Source organism: Canis lupus, chromosome 1, assembly GCF_048164855.1.
Source record: "Canis lupus baileyi chromosome 1, mCanLup2.hap1, whole genome shotgun sequence".
NCBI classification, from domain to species: domain Eukaryota; kingdom Metazoa; phylum Chordata; class Mammalia; order Carnivora; family Canidae; genus Canis; species Canis lupus.
In genome coordinates this window covers 102,210,019-102,226,662 of record NC_132838.1, presented here as the reverse complement: position 1 = coordinate 102,226,662, position 16,644 = coordinate 102,210,019, and the positions used below count along the sequence as shown (strand labels likewise).

The following is a 16,644-nucleotide window of genomic DNA, read 5'->3' as shown; positions in this document are numbered from 1 at the left end:
CCGCTAGGAAATCTGGCCACTGAATCCTAGCTGTCTGTGGCTGAGAAAACATTTTGAATTTTATTTCTGTTTGATTCATGTAAATGTTCAGAGCCACATGCAGTTTAGTGATTACTGTACAGGATGACACAGAAAACTATTTCTGAACTCCTCAAACTCTTAGCACCACTGCTGCTATTTGGAACCAGAACCTTCCTTGTAGAGGGAGGTATCTGATAGGGTTTGGAGGATCCTTGGCCTCTATCCATTACCTGCCAGTAGCAGCAACGGGTTGGGACAATCAAAAGTATCCACAGATACTTCCCAAACGTCCCAGGTTGGGGCTGTGTAGAACTGTCCCCTGAATGAGGACCCCTGGTCAGCTAGGTAACCTTTCTGGTGAGAGGTGCAGTTAAACTCCACTCACATACTTCTCTGGGGGTTAGGAAGGTGTGGGTCCTGGCTGAGGGCTCTGTCACACGCAAGTTCACTGTCCCTTTCCAGCATGTGCTTTCTGGTGGAGCATCAGGGACGAGAGGTGCCTGAAGGCCGTCTCACATTTGGGGCAAGGGTACAGTTTCTCTGTGCTGTGAATTTTGCAGTGATTGTTAAGGGTGGAGCTGTCGGTGAAGGCTTTCCCACACTCAGGGCACATGTATGGCTTCTGTCCGGCATGCATCCTCTGATGTCTCTGAATGCTTGACCTGCACCGGAAGGCCTTTCCACATCCCTCACACCGGTAAGTATGCTTCTCTCTGTGGCTCTTTTGGTGCTTCAGAAGGGCAGCCCTGCGGCGGTAGGCTCTCCCACACTCCGGGCATTGCTCTGGGGGGCCCCGCTGGTGCACCCTTCTGTGTTCCGACAGGTGGGAGCCGTTTCGGAAGTACTTCCCACATTGCTCACACCGGTAGGATTTTTCCTCCTGGTGGATCCTCTGGTGCTCAGAAAGATGCGAGTTGCATCTAAAGGCTTTCCCACACACTTTGCAATGATATGGCTTCTCTCCTGTGTGGATTCTCTTGTGCTCTGTTAAGGAAGAACTGCGGCCAAATGATTTCTCACACTCACTGCACTGGTAGGGCTTCTCTCCAGTGTGCACCCTCCGGTGACGAGTAAGCTTCGTGCTCTGCTTGAATGTTTTCCCGCACTCCTCACATCTGAAGGGCTTCTCCCCTGTGTGGGTCCTGTGGTGGCTGTGCAGTGTGGAGCTGCTGTTGAAGGCTTTCCCACACTCTTTACACTTGTAGGGCCTCTCTCCAGTGTGAATTCTATAGTGCGTGAGGAAGTAGGAGCTGTGCCGGAAGTGCTTCCCACACTCATCACATCTGTGGGGTTTCTCTCCTGTGTGGATCCGCTCATGCTCAATGAGGTGGAGGGTCTGGTTGAAGGTTTTTCCACATTCTTTACATTTAAAGTGTGCCTTCCCCCTTTGGATTCTTGGACGACCTTGTCTCAGAGAGCCTAGTGCCTGTGTTTTTCCATGAATATCTCTTTTTGGGGTCTTCTTTCCTTGAGAGGTACTCTGTGATGTTGTCATCGGTGGTGGACAACTCAGGCATCTCCTCACGGCCGTAGATTCATGCCTTTTCTTTCTAGGGAGAATTTTTTTGCATGAGTCTGAGGCCAGCCTGAGGCCAGATTTTTGCCTGCTCCTCAGTGGCCTGTCCTCAGTTTCCAAAATCCTTTCTGTCCTGGAACCCCTTTGGACCACTTCCTTTGCCTTCCCCGGGGAAGGCCTCATAGAGATGCCTGGCTTTGGAAATGTCTTCAACACAAGCCTTCTCTTTTTGTCTGAAAAGGAATCAGAATGTAAATCTCTCTCTTTTTTAGCGCTATTGTTTTTATCTTGGCTGAAAATGTTTTGTTGAGTATAAAAAACATACAAAAGAGGCACATGAGTCATAAGTGCATGGCATGATTAGAATTCACATCATGCAGGATCCCTGGGTGGTGTAGCGGTTTAGCGCCTGCCTTTGGCCCAGGGCACGATCCTGGAGACCCGGGATCGAATGCCACGTCGGGCTCCCGGTGCATGGAGCCTGCTTCTCCCTCTGCCTATGTCTCTGCCTCTCTCTCTCTCTGTGACTATCATAAATAAATAAAAATTAAAAAAAAAAAAAGAAGTCACATCATGACACCAAAAAAAAGTGGTAACTATGTGAAGGGATGAAGGCATTTTATAACCTTATTGCCATAATCATTGCATAATATATCCATGTATCAAATTATCATGCTACACACAATAAGCTTATACAATGTTCTATCACAATAAGCTCACACAATCCTACCCTAATAAGGTTGGAAAAAGAAAAGACAGCCAGCTCAAATGAAATGGAAATGAAGAAGGAAAAAGAATCAGTGAGAAAATATTTTGGCATGGAAAATCAAAAACAAATCCTGCATCAGAATACTCAGAGATATAATTCAAGAAATGTTCCATAAATAAATCAAGATCTATAGATTGAAGGAAAAAGGGATACAGAATGTTCCATACTAAATGTAACTTTTATTAGCTATCATTTACAAAGAACCCAGCGCACTTGGACAGCCATGCACAGAGGAATGGTCAGTTCGTATGTTCCCTCATCACTAAAACAATGTGATACTATCTGTAAATAAGTGAAATAACGTGTTTTGTGAGTCTAGTTAGGGGAGGAGAGAGAATTCATAATGTGAACACATTCATGTGTGCAGCACAAAAGCCTGCCCACAGTCCCTTCTCCTTCAATGTCTCTGTCCCTCTCAGAAAATTGAGATCTTGACTTCTAACAGTGGAGATTGGCTTCAGGTTTTTGTACATTATATAAATGCAACCTTGTAGTATGCACCATTTTGTGTCTGGCTTCTTTTACTCAACCGTTCCGTGAAATCCATTCAGATTGTTGCATGCAATTGTAAATCATTCATTTGCATTGCTTGTAGGGTCCCATGTGTGACTATACCACAATGCATTTAACTATTTTATTTTTGATAGGCATTTGGGGAGTTCCCGCTTTGGGACTATTAAGAATTGAGCTGCTATGAACATTCGGAGGTATCCTTTGGTGAGCACAGGTATGCATTTCTGTTGGGAAGATACTCAGGGGTGGAGTGACTGGGATGGGAGTGTGTAGACATGGAGTTCTAGCCAATGAACCCATGTGCACTTCTGCAAGCAACCAATGGAGTGCCAGTCGTCCCATGCACTCACCAGCGCTCATGGTTTTCATTTGGTCACTCTGATGGGCATGTGATGGCATAACTGGAAGTGGTTGTTTGAAAGTACAAACTTTTTAAAGAAATTCCTCAACCTGGACAGGTAATAAACACTAACAAAATTGAAACTAGGCAGGAGGGTAGGGGCACCTGGGTGGCTCAGTTGGTTAAGCATCTGCCTTTGGCTCAGGTCACGATCCCAGGGTCCTGGGATGGAGCCCCTCATCAGGCTCCCTGCTCAGCAAGGAGTCTGCTTCTCCTCCCTCTGCCCCTCCTCAGCTTGTGTACTCTCTCTCTATCAAATGAATACATAAAATCTTAAAAAAAAAATTGAAACTACTTCCAGGAAGTATAAGCCGGAACGAAACAAAGGCATATTATTTTTTTTTAATGAAAATACTTGGTTACTATTTTGGATTCTTATTAAAACAAGGTATTATCTTTATTTTCAAAAAGTTATTTGAGAGATAGAGAGAGTGCTCAAGAGTGCACAGAGGGGAGGGGCAAAGGGAGGACAGAGAAACTCTAAGCAGTCTCCGCACTCAGGTGGGGCTCAATCCCATAACAAGAGATCATGGCCTGAGTGAAACCAAGAGTGAGATGCTTAATCAACTGAACCACCCAGGCATCCCTTAAATTCATGCGTTATCTTAAAGAAAAAACTCTCTCTATTCTTCTATATTCGTGAGGTTCAGAAGCTGATGGGGGTTGGTTTGCTGCCCAGAAACATCCTGTTGTTTTTCTAAGTCAACAGGGGGCTACCCAGTGGTGATAATCTTATGATTTAGGTTGAGTGCCAGACCAGCATGCAACAAAGAACTGCTGTAAACATCTTTGTAACCAGGAAGACATCAACCCATGCATACAAGGAGGAAAGTGAACAGATGCTGTCTGAAGCAGTTAAGGGAAAATGAGATCCCAGGAGGCCAGAGGAATGGAAAAGCATTCTTGGAAGGAAGCATGCCCTGCAGCCTTCTCCCTTCTCCTGCTGCTGCTCATTGGGCTTTTGGGGAGAAGCTCCTGTGGAGGCTGCCACGGTAGCTCCTCCTGCTCACCTGTGGAGATGCGGCTCCCACTGATTCCAGCACTGCCTCGCTGGGGAGCTGGAGGGATGCCTCTCTCCTTGACACAGGGCTCGTCTCCTTGCTCTAACCTGGTGATCAGCTTGGGTTTGAAGAACCAATGCCCTGCTCCACAGAAGAAAAGAAGTTCTGGATGCCCCCCAGACCCAGATTTGCACAGAGAAGTGTGTTTATATTTCTGCTCCCAATTACAGAGTGTGGGTCCTACCCCTGCCCCCAAGCAATTCTCTCCAACACTGCTGGGGTCCTATAATTCAACTCAATTCTGACACTACCTACCTGGAGGTGGTATCCCATCCCACAGGTGGAGGGCTCAGTCCCACAAAGCTGATCCCCTCCCCCAATTCAGACATCAATCACAAATCCAAGTTGTCACTGGTACCTCTGACTGGCAGGCTATGGATCAGAGGTTGCAATGATCCCCTTCTTGGGTTTGATGAATTTGCTGGAGCAGCTTACAGAACTCAGAGAAATGTTTTACTCACTAGATCACTGATTTATTATTAAAGGATAGAACTCAGGAACAGTAGGTGGAAGAGTTGTCGAGGGCCAGGTGTGGGGAAAGGGTGTGGGGCATCCATGCCCTCTGAGGCCACCTCTCTCCCCGGAGCTTCACTTGCTTACCAACCTGGAAGCTCTGCAAACACTATCATTTGGGGTTTTTATGGAAGCTTAATTATAGACATAGTTGATTAAATCACTGGCCATTGGTGACTGATTCAACCTCCCTGGAGGTCAGGGGTGAGACCCAAAGTTGCTTCCCCTAGCAACCAGCTCTCATCCTGAGGGGTTTTCTCAAAGTCACCTTACAAACATAGCAAAAGATGCATTTATCCCTCTCACCACGTACGAAATTCAAAAGGCTTAGGAGTTCTGTGCTAGAAACAGGAGGGAGACCGAATATATCTTTCTCATTATAAATCACATCACAATGATACGAAGGCCCTCCAGAGGAAGTACAGGGCTTCTGCCTCACCAGCCTCCATCTCCCCCATCACACCTGCCCAAATTCCTAGTAAGGGGTACACCTGCAGTTCCCAGAGAGCAGAGCCCACCCTCAAAGAGGACGGCACCAATCAGCCTCTTCCTGTTGCACTGGCCACTGTGATTGGCTTAGCAGCAGTCATATGACTGAAGCCAGTTCTAATGGGAGCAAAAGTCAGACTTTTGGAGGGAATACCAGTACCAATCATTCTACCACTTCTGTTGCGAGTGAACTACAATGAGGGCCTGTCGGTGGCCGCTGGCAGCTGTCTTCAGACCATGAGCAGAGCCAGTCTTAGAATGAAACCACCAACCCTTAGCACATGGGACCAGTCCTAGGGGTAAGCTCATCCAAGTCTTCTGAACTGTGCGACTTGTCCTTACCCAAAGATGCCAGGTGCCCATAGTTCTCCAGCATCACATCCCTGTATAGGTCCTTCTGCGCAGGCTCCAGCAGCTGCCACTCGTTCTGGGTGAAGTACATGGCCACATCCCTGAAGATCACAGGTTCCTGTAACCCAAACCCCCATTCCTATTCACCAAGGGCCTGATCCTTCGTTTGGCCCAGGACACTAGGAGGAAAGCCAACAGAAGTTTGGGATGGGTTCAGAGTTCAGTGTTGTGTCAGCTTGCAAATAAGGCCTGGGCTCTTCCACCCTGCCCCATATCCAAACCCTTTGCTATGTGGCTGTGCAGTGCATTCCTGTTCCAAACCTTTACTTGGCCTTGGAGCTTGCCGTGGCCAGTGTGGTGTTGTTGGTGGTATGATAGAAGCAATCAGCACTCACGTCTTTCTTGTGCCTCTACTGCCTCCATGAGTGAGGATGTGCCCCAGCTAGTCTCTGGAGGATGAACGATATGTAGAGCAATGCCAAGTCACCCCAGTCCTCTGAGAAAAGCCACCCCAGGTCAGCTGACCAGGCACCTGTCCAGCAGCTGTCCACCAGGGTCCACCAGACATGTAAAGGAGCCCAGCAACACCAGCAGAGCCACATAGCCAAATCCTTATTGCTGTGTGCTCCTGATGTTCTGTGGGTTTTGTTGTTGTTTACACACCATTACTGCAGCCACAGAGCACACTCTGAGTGTTCACGTGTGATGTGAAGAGATGAATGAAGGGATGCTATGAATGCTGAAAGTGGCCCTTTCACTCACCAGTTGTATGGCCACCTGGGAATTTCTGTTTCCACTGAGTTAGGTCGATACCACGACAGTTAAGAGCATAGGCTATAGGGCCAGACTGCCTGGGTTCGAATCTTGGCTTGACTACTTAGTATGTATGACCTCAGACAAGTGACGTGAACCCTGCACCCCCATTCTCTTATCTTGAAGATGGAGATAATACAGTACCACATCCTAGAGTTGTGAGGCTTAGGTGGATGAAAATAGGTAAAGACATTAGCTCTGTGCCCAGTCCATGCTTGGTGCTCAAGAAATGTCAATTATTCTAAATACATGTTTAAAAGGGGAGGGGATTCTAGTCAATGGGAGAAAGGATTGCAGGCTTGGAGAGTAGCTTTATTCACTCATGTGCTCATCACAGCCTGGCGCTGGGATAGATTAACATAACAGACCAGGTCAGTGGTGGACATAATATCCATTTTTTTTTTTTGCCATAATAATGGAAGCTACAGTTGAGCCCATGATTGCACAGCCAGACTACGTTTCCCAGCATTCCTTGGAGCGGGGGCAGTCACGTGGCTATGCTCTGGCCGATGAAGTACAAGCAGAAGAGAGGCGTGTCTTCTGGCCTTTGGCTTTTGAGAAACTAAGCACGTTCCCCTTGGAATGCCCCTGAATGTGGATGGGTCACGCGGGGCAGAGGCACGCTCCCGGGCTGTCCACACACTGTCACGGTGAGGAGTAAGTAACGTCGTTTGAGTGAAGCAGCTGTGTTTTGGACTGTCATGTTACTGCAACCAGACCCGTGTGGTTAGAGGTCTCCAGCCCCAGGCTGGGATGCAGAGGGCCACGGGGCACAGGTGCAGGGGGCGTAGGTGCAGAGGGGCCTAGGGGCTGTGGTCGCAGAGATGCGACCCGTGCCCATTTCCTGAAATGCTAGGAAAGGCTACAAAGCCAAGGCCCTGCAGAGCTGGAGCCACGGTGTACAAGGAGGAGCCAAAGCAAAGGGAGCAGCTGCAGGGGGAGAGAGCAGCAGATGGGACAGTGTTCACTCCGGGGGTGGGGTCTGCACCCCTCAGTGTGGGAGCCAGGCGGGTGGCTGAGGACTTGCCTTCCCGTGCCTCAAGTCTCCACATCTGTAAAATGGGAAGAATAAAGAGTAGTGTTGCCTCCTGGGACAGGGGGAGTGTGAGCATTCAAGGGGATAGTCCAAGAACACAATCCGTGACAGTGCGTGGCACTTAATAAGGGCTGGAAACTCAGCTGCTATGACTCTGCCTTAGCTGGTGTCTTAAAACTATCTGCTTTCCTACTAATGTAAACGCTGCTTTTCCAACATGAAGCACCAGGCTGGCTTTCTTGGCTGTGAGGCACAAAAGGGCCACCAAGGTTGTGCCTCCTTTTCTTTGCAAAACCAGCCTTCCCTATTCTGGGTTTTCTGAGATCATCTGCAGGCCAGAGCATTCTTTGCTGTGGATTACAGGGTGCTGAGCAGCATCCCTGGCCTCTACCCTCCAGATGCCAGCAGTACCACCCCTCCAGTGGTGACACCCAAACATGTTTTCAGCCATTGCCAGTATCCCCTGGGGGATGAACTGTCTCTGACTGAGAATCACTGCCTTGTCCTACCATTCTGTCTTGTGGTTGCATCACATAGTGATAATGACTCTGAAGAAAATTAAGCAAGGGGAAGGGTTAGGGAGTGATGAGGAGGAAGTGAGCAGGGAGGCTTCCTGGAGGAGGCAACATTCCAGCAGAGGTGGAAATTATGAAAGAGAAAGGCAGGAAAGAGGCAGCATTCCCAGGAAAACCATCCCTCATGGGATGGGGCCATATTCCTGCCACCTTAGGGTCTCTGCTGGGGAGAGAGGGTGGCAGATGTGCCTGACTTCTCTGAACTGTGGGGCCCTCTGGTCAAAGGGAGAAGGCTTACCATGCTCCAGGCCGGCAGGGACCTGACTGGTATTCTTCCCTTCTTTTTGGAGAGCTTCTCTGAAGTAGGAGCAGGGCTCTGAGAAGGCAGAACTGGGAAGGAAGAACGAGTAATGAGGTCACCCTGCCCTCTGTGCATATGGAAACGCAATAAAATCTTAATAATGAGACCATAAGAGCTAACATGGATCAAACTTGCTGTGTGCCACATTCTGTTCTAAATACTCTACTGGTATTTTTTTATTTGGTTTTTCTTTTTTTTTTATTTTTACTTATTTATGATAGTCACACACAGAGAGAGAGAGAGAGAGGCAGAGACACAGGCAGAGGGAGAAGCAGGCTCCATGCACCGGGAGCCCGATGTGGGATTTGATCCTGGGTCTCCAGGATCACGCCCTGGGCCAAAGGCAGGCGTCAAACCGCTGCGCCACCCAGGGATCCCCTTATTTGGTTTTTCATAATAACCTTTGGCTACTATCATCATCCCACTTTACAGATGAGGACACAGGTACAGAGGTTAAGACACTTGCTCAAGGTTGCACAGGGGTACCCTTAAGACATGCATTAAATTGCATCCCAAAGGTCAAGAGGGAACAGGCAGGAAATGTCAGTGAGTGAAGGGGCTTGGGTAAGACAACTGGGGGGCATTGGAGTCTGTGGAGGACTGCGACACCCATGCCGAGGAGGAGGTGAACCAATGTGCAGCTGCCTGGGAGAACGCCAGCTGGAAAATAGTCCAATTTTTCCAAAGAAGCCAGATATCTAGATTTGGAGTGAAATTTAAAAGCTGGCAACTGGGGCACCTGGGTGGCTCAGTCGGTGTAATGTCTGCCTTCGGCTCAGATCCTGACCTCAGGGTCCTGGGATCAAGCCTTGTGTCACGACTCTGCTCAGTGAGGAGGCTGCTTCTCCTTCTGCCCCTCCCCCAACTCATTCACACGTGTGTGTGCCCTCTTTCTCTCTCATATAAGTAAATAAAATCTTTTTTTTTTAATAATAAAATCTGGCAACTCATTAAATATTGTCTTACAGACTCCCACGTGGCCACAGGGTCTGGAAATTGGTCTCTCTGTGGAGGACCATTTGGCCGTACTGTCCAGATTACACATGCACATGGCCTTTGATGCAGCGAGCGCTTCTTTTGGACATCAACTCATGGAAGTGGTCCCCCATGTGCAAAATGACCCAGCTATAAGCCTATTTGTAGATGGCTGGTCATCATCCCCAAAGCCTGGAAATAACCCAAAGGCCCACCTGCAGGGATCTGGTTAAGTAAATCAGCGTGCAGCACAGACAGACAGCAGGCTTCCACACAGCCAGGAAATGCACTTGGCACCTTGGGGGTAAGCATCACCCAGACTGCCAGGATTCAAATCCTCACATGGGCAGATCACTCACACTTCTCAGTCCTCCAGTTTCAAATGTGCAAAATGGGTCTAGTCACTGTTCATATCTCACAGAGTTGTAAAGCATAGACCAGCAGATGCAAGGAAAGCAGCTGCGAGCTGAGTGGAACACAGTAGGTGCTTTATCAGAGTTAAATAAAACAAGACAAAACAGAAACCCAAAGAGTCTGCTACTACTGGTGTATGTAAAAAGAAATTCGTAAATATATAGTAATAGATACATGGGTGTTTGCATGAGCGAGCATAGAATATTCTGGAAGGCCATACACGAAGCAGGAAAGTCGCTGCTTCTGGGGAAGGAACTAGGAAGCTGAGGAAGGGAGAGGCCAGGTCAAATTTACAAACAGTGAAATGGATACATCTCAGGAGAGTAGTTTCTAAGATTTTCAACATGCCTATGCCTGTGAATGAAACTCCTATTAGATACAAACCATTATCTTTGTGCCTGCTTAAATTCTGTCCATAAACAAAAACTTTCCAATCAAGAAGTCAAATTACATGGAACAGGTTAAGAGATTATTTAGTTGCAGAGCTAAATTCATATACATCCTCCTAGCATCATGTGGTCCACAGCAGGAAATCCCACCGGGTTGTGTATGGTCTTGATCTTGACTCCAGGGATCACCAGTGCTCACATATGTGAGAGGCAGAGAGACCAAGACCAAATCAATACACTAGAAAATACTAGAGAGTGACAGACATCAGGATCAAGACAAATTAGGTTGGAATGAGGGCAAATCCTGGGGTAATGCTTCAGCTAGGACAGTCCAGGGTGGCTTCTCTGAGTTGCTGATGACTTAGTCTTGACCTTCATTTTGAGAAGGAGATGGCCAAGTGAACATATGAAGGAAGAGCATTCTGGGGCAGGGAAACAGCACATGCAAAGGCCCTGAGGTGGGATGTTAAAGGCAAAACTAGGAGGCCAGGGTGGCCAGACCTCCTTAAATTGGAGGGAAAGAGAGAGGTGTGATGCAGTCAGGCCAGTAGGGCCCCTGTATGGAGTTTGTACCATTTTCCACATTGAGAGGTCTGCCCAGACGTGATTCTCATTTTTATAGGATGCCTTGGCCTGCTGCATGGGGAACAGTTTGAAGGAGGCAGGAGTGGAAGCCAGGAGGCCACCCAGCACAGAGTAACAGTACTTTGGGCCGTGTTTCTTCCTGGATAAGAACAGAAGAGTTCTGTGAGGATATGAGGGAAGCACAAGAGTTTCCTGAGGATATGAGGGAAGGTGGTTTCTTAGACTTTTCTTAGATTTTAAAACACAGCATCACAACACTTTTTGTGTGTCTAGCTAATCTGTCTGTGAATGGTCACAGTTCTGAGCACCTCTGCCCATGAAATGAAAACATACATTCATGCAAAAACCTATACTTGTGACAGCTAGCACCTGGAAACAACCCAGATGTCCCTCCAGACTTACAGCCACGTCACAGAACCTCACTGAGCAATAAAGAGTGATGAAGTGTGTGTGCACACAACACCATGATGGCTTTCCAGGGCACTGTGCCAAGGGGGGTAAAGCAAATCTCAGAAGGTAGCCACCAGATTCTGCTGACACAAGTTTCTCAAAATGACAGAGTCACAGGGACGGAGAGGGTCTGTCACAGCCAAAGGGGGCAGAGGATGGACAATGAGGGGCAACTCCAGGGAGATCTTGGGGTGATGGGACAGTTCTGTGTGTTGATGTGGGTGATAGTTATACTCAGCTACAAACATGAGAACCTGACCCTGGAAAACACACATGTTGTGTCAGGATGGGCTTCCTAATTCACTGTTGTGCTATCACTGCGTAAGATATGGCCATTTGGGGAAATGGGATGAAGGCCCATGGGAACGTCAGTAGTCTACTATTATGGCAACTTAACATGAATATGAGTTATTTCCACATGAAAAGTTTTAAGACAGGAAGAATCCCAGCAAACCCAACAGCCCTCCCTCATCCAGGCCAAGCTGCCAGCAGGACTTGATCCACTGCCACCCATCCCCTCCACTGTGTCCTTGGGTCGGACCTTCATCATCTTCCACTGAGATGACTCCACGGCCCCCTGAATGGGAACCTTGATTACAGGGCACAGTGAGGAGCCCAGATTGCCTCTGGCTCCCAGAACACACCCCTGCAGGCTCTGAGCAGGGCTTCATCAGGATCCATTGACATGATGTCAGTGTGGGGGAGATTCCATCCCGGGTGCCCTCTGCACCCTCCTGCCCAGGACCAGGCCATGGAGCTGTGTCTCCAGTGTGTAAACCCTCCCACCATTACCGAGCCTTGGCAGCCTGCCCCCCCACCCACGTGCCCACAACTTTCCACCCTTTATGTCTCTTACCTCCTGTGTTGGGCAGCCAGGCCTCCACCTCCACGGCACCCCTGCCCTCCATGGCACTGAGATGTAGCATCCTGGGCCTCCCTGGGGGCAGAGACCTGAGCAGTTAGTGTGTGGGCTGTGGCAATGGATGGGCCGGGTTCTAGTCCTAGTGCTGCATTCAGAAGTCAGGTGGTCTTGGGCAGGTGATGTCACCTCCCCAATTCTGTGTCATCAACTGAAGGGAGTGTTAGCCACACCTCCCTCCTGGAGTTGCCTTCTAGGCCAACTGGATGGTTTATGGAGAGTGACTGGTGCCTGGCAAGGGCATGGCCAGGGCTCATACGGATTGGGGCTTGTGATACAAGGTGCTGGCACTCTGACGGTGAAGCTTGGTTACCCAGGCATCAAATGGGCCTCTGGTGCCCGGCATACATACAGCAGGCACTCAATAAATGTGACTCTTGGCGAGCACTGGTGTTGTTGTGTTTCGGGCCCTGTTCTAAAGCTATCAGGCAGCCTGACGAAGTGCTTCAGAGCTGGACCTCACCTCGCCTGGCATGATGCCTGCCCTTCTGACATAGGAGCCTTGTCCCAGGGGGATGGTGAGGATGAGGCCACCGGTCCACAGGACCCCTGGCCACAGCCCGGGGGAGAGGCCTGTGCTGGTCCACCCCATCAGCCCTGGGGTCCTGGGCCCTGGACCTGAGCTGGGCAAGAAGGCCCAGCAGTGAGGCAGGGTTGGAGGGCAGTCTCTCGGGAGATGGAGAGAGGATTCTAGCCTGTGGTCACCAGCTGTGAGAGCTCTAGCTGGCCACATTTCCTAACAACAAGTTCACAGCAACTGGAAATTTGAATTTGAGAGAAATGAATATTTTTTTAGTATATGTATATCCCACACACTGCATGAATATGACCATATTAAAAAAATCATTTTTGGGAGGTGCCTGGGTGGTTCAGATGGTTAAGTGTCTGCCTTCAGCTCAGGTCATGATCCTGGGATTGTGGGATCGAATCCTGCATCGCATAGGGCTCCCTGCAGGAAGCCTGCTTCTCCCTCTCCTTCTGCCTACAGCTCCACCTACTTGTGCTGTCAAATAGATAAATAAAATCTTTTTAAAAATCATTTTTAAAACTTCCTTGAATAAATTTTTTCTTTTTTTTTTTTTAATTAGCTCTATGCCCAACATGGGGCTTTGACCTCTGAGATCAAAAGTTGCTAGCAGGGATGGACAGGCTCAGAACTTCATGCTCTGGAGCAACAGAGGCAGGGCCCCTGGCTCCATGGATCAGGGACAGCTGGGCTATGGGGGCCCGGCACGGGAGGATCATCAGGCACACCATCATACCTGGTACCAGCTGATCCCCTAACAGAGTGACCTGAGGGTGTAGGTGCATGTGCACACACACACACACACACACACACTACTGCTCTCCTGACCTACTTCTAAAACTCCCACTCACTCCTTCAGACTTCGAGAACGACCTGGAAGATCGGACCCCCGCTGGCAAATGCACACACAGGCACCTGCTCAGCCCTCAGGCACACAGGGGCAAGCACACACACAGACACGTGCCTCTGAGGAGGCCCATCCTGAAGCTCCAAGTCCCCCTGCAGGACACACAGATGCCCTGCCCTCTCTGACACCCAGGGCCCACGCTGGGTCTCACCCCGGGGCCCATTCCCCCTACCCCCGGGGGAGCCCTCCTGGCTGCACACTCACTCAGGGCTCTCTCCCAGCCCCTATGCCAGGCAGGGTGCCCACAGAGACTCACTGGAGGCCCCGACGCTGGTTTGCAGGTGCCCAGAAGCATCCTCTCTGGATGCCCCCAAATGCCTCCTAGGGGGTCCTGCTCCACTTCCCCCAAAGTCCCCTCAGGGCTGGCCTCCGGTTTTTACATGCTGCAGCTGGCCAAGTCAGTTAACCCCATCTGACCTCTCTAGCATCCTGGAGCTAGCCTGCCCCCCATCAGACCAGCATGTTTCAAGGTCTGACCCTTGTACCTCCCACATGGACCTGTGCTCCCCAGGTGGTCCTGGAGAGAGTCACCATAGGAGCAGTTCCAGCATCCTCTCCCTTACATTTTTCTCCCTAGCAGGGACAGGGGAAATCTTTGAGATCCAGAGGCTCAGAAAGACCTGAGCATGCCAGTGGCCCATGGGGCTAGTACCTGGTCCTCTGCTTGACTCTAAGGCATACCTGCCACACCAGCTGAGTTTCTGGGCATCGGAGTCCCCTGTGTCTCCCCAGCCAGATCCCTCCCTGCCAGCGCGCATCCTGCTGGGCACCTCCTCCCAGACCCAGGGTGGCGGGGCCTCAGCGCTTCAGCAGTAAACATGACTGCCTGCCGGCTGGAAGCAGCAGCCATGGGACTGCCCCCTATGCCCGGGGTCTGAATCACAATGGCTTGCTCCACGGCAGCTGGTCCAATGGGCACATGCTGGATGGGTAGGCTTGATCAGGGTGCTCCTTGGAGCCTGTACGGATCAGGCTCAGGAGATGCCCTGGGACCACCCTGGTGAAAAAGTGTGGGAATGAACAAACTTACATGTTCAAACAGACTCGGAAACACAGATTGGGATGCCTGGGTGGCTCAGCAGTTGAGCGCCTGCCTTCGGCCCAGGGTGTAATCCTGGGGTCCCAGGATCAAGTCCTGCATCTGGCTCTCTGCATGGAGCCTGCTTCTTCCTCTGCCTGTGTCTCTGCCTCTCTGTGTCTCTCATGAATAAATAAATAAAATCTTTAAAATTAAACAAACACTAAGACACACACTCAAATACACACACTCAACCCCCACCACAGACACACTCAGATGCACACAAACTCCCACAGACACAAACTCACTCAACTACACAGATATGCTCTCAGAGCCACAGAGACTCCCAAAGTTATACCACCACACAGACACAGTCTTCAATCACAGCAGCTCAATCATACAGAGGCAGGCACGCTGACACAGCAAACACAACCACACATACACAACCATATATACGCGGAACGAGGTACACAACCAGACCTAGTCACGCCCAAAAGTCAGACACAAACTCACACACAACGGGATACACACAGTCTCACACAGTCATACCTTGGCCACACAACTGGACAAGAGGTCACGACCCACCAAAATGCACAGACACACGACCACACACGTTAGGCTACACACAAGTGGCCGACTCGTGACATGAACTTACACCCCCACAGGGATCAGACGGCAGGTACCCGGGTTCGGACACCACGAGACACAGGTGCGGGCAGACACTCTGACACGTGCGCAGGGCGACAACCTGCACCTGCCGCAACCTCGGCCCCGCGCTGTGTGGGTCTCCCGCGCTGGCACAGACGCGGCTCCACGTGCCCCGGGTCGGTCACCCCCACCCCTGCACACTCACTCACAGCCGCCCCGCAATACCCAACCATGGCGGGGTGGTGAAGAGCGTACACACACCTCTCCCTTCCCCTAGCTCCTGGTCCTCTCCCGCCGCGAACTCACTGCGCCTGGTACAGCCCTCCTTCTCCCGAAGCCGTCTGAGGCTGGGCGGAATTCAAACCCCGGTCCAAGTGTGCGCGAGCGCCGCCCACCAAACTACCAGTCCCAGAAGGCCCCGCGCCTTGTCACGCCCGCCGCTCCGTGTCCGCCAAGGAGCCCAAGCCCGAGAGGCGCGCGAGGATCGCTGGGAAATGTAGTTCTGAGACCGATGGGGGCGGTGCCTGGCGCTCCGCCTGCATGGGAGGTGTTAGCGGGGAGGTGGCAGGAGGTTCCATTCCTCCCACTGGACAGCGGGGAAGGTCTGGGTTGCCGCAGAGGGAAGGAGCCTTCCGGGAGGGGTGGGCTTCGCGCTCTGCAGCCCATCCCTTGACCTGGCCGTCCAGGTGCAAAAGGGTCCGCAGCGACCCCACCTCGAAATTTCCAGCATCCCTCCGCAATCCGGGGAGCCAAGATTAACGTGTGCTCGATGAAAAGCGAATTAATCAAACAAACACAAAACCCCTACTTTCAACAAATTTTACTTTTTGTGGCTTTTATATGAGAGGAACATAAACTTTTAAAACCAGTTTGTTACTTCTGTTGGAGAAATTTAAGCTCTGGGTATTTGGTGATATTAAGAAGTTATTTTCTGGCGCCTGGGTGGCTTAGTGGGTTAAGCGCCAGACTCTTGGTTTCAGCTCAGGTTTTGATTTCAGGGTGGTGAGATGGAACCCACTTAAGGGCTCCCAGCTGAGTGGAGAGTCTGCTGGAAGATTCTCTTCCTCCCCATCCCCCATTTGCTATCAAATAAATATTTTTATAATTTCTTAAATTATTTTAGGTTAAATAGTGATTTTATATATATATAATATATATTATGTATATTATATATATATTCAGTATTTATCTTTGACTGATATATACTGGGACACAAGGATGGTTTAACGACACAAGGATGGTTTAACATATGCAAATCAATAAATGTGATACACAGCATTAATAGACTGAAAGATAAAAACCACATGAAAATCCCTAATGTGGAAAAAAACATTTGACAAAATGCAATACCCTTTCACTATAAAAACTCTCGATAAACTGGGTATAGAAGAAACATATCTCAGCATAATTAAGGCCATATGCAATAAGCCCATAGCTAACATCATATGACCAAAA

The 16,644-nt window shown here is 49.8% G+C and overlaps 1 protein-coding gene across 2 annotated transcripts; it reads right to left on the bottom strand.

Annotated features, from left to right (window-relative positions):
• Window positions 1-314: 314 nt before the first annotated feature.
• On the bottom strand, window positions 315-15,570 carry LOC140642319 (uncharacterized). Of its 2 annotated transcripts, none has more exons than XM_072842708.1 (6): window positions 15,451-15,570; window positions 12,028-12,108; window positions 8,296-8,387; window positions 5,625-5,751; window positions 4,230-4,361; window positions 315-1,770 (listed from the first exon to the last, which is right to left on the bottom strand). In XM_072842708.1, the coding sequence occupies exons 2-6, from the start codon at window positions 12,095-12,097 to the stop codon at window positions 467-469; spliced, it is 1,725 nt and encodes a 574-aa protein (XP_072698809.1). In that variant the 5' UTR covers window positions 12,098-12,108; window positions 15,451-15,570; the 3' UTR covers window positions 315-466. The 2 variants fall into 2 exon arrangements, with proteins under 2 accessions (XP_072698809.1, XP_072698810.1); XM_072842709.1 differs by lacking the exon at window positions 15,451-15,570 and adding an exon at window positions 14,554-14,669.
• Window positions 15,571-16,644: the final 1,074 nt, after the last annotated feature.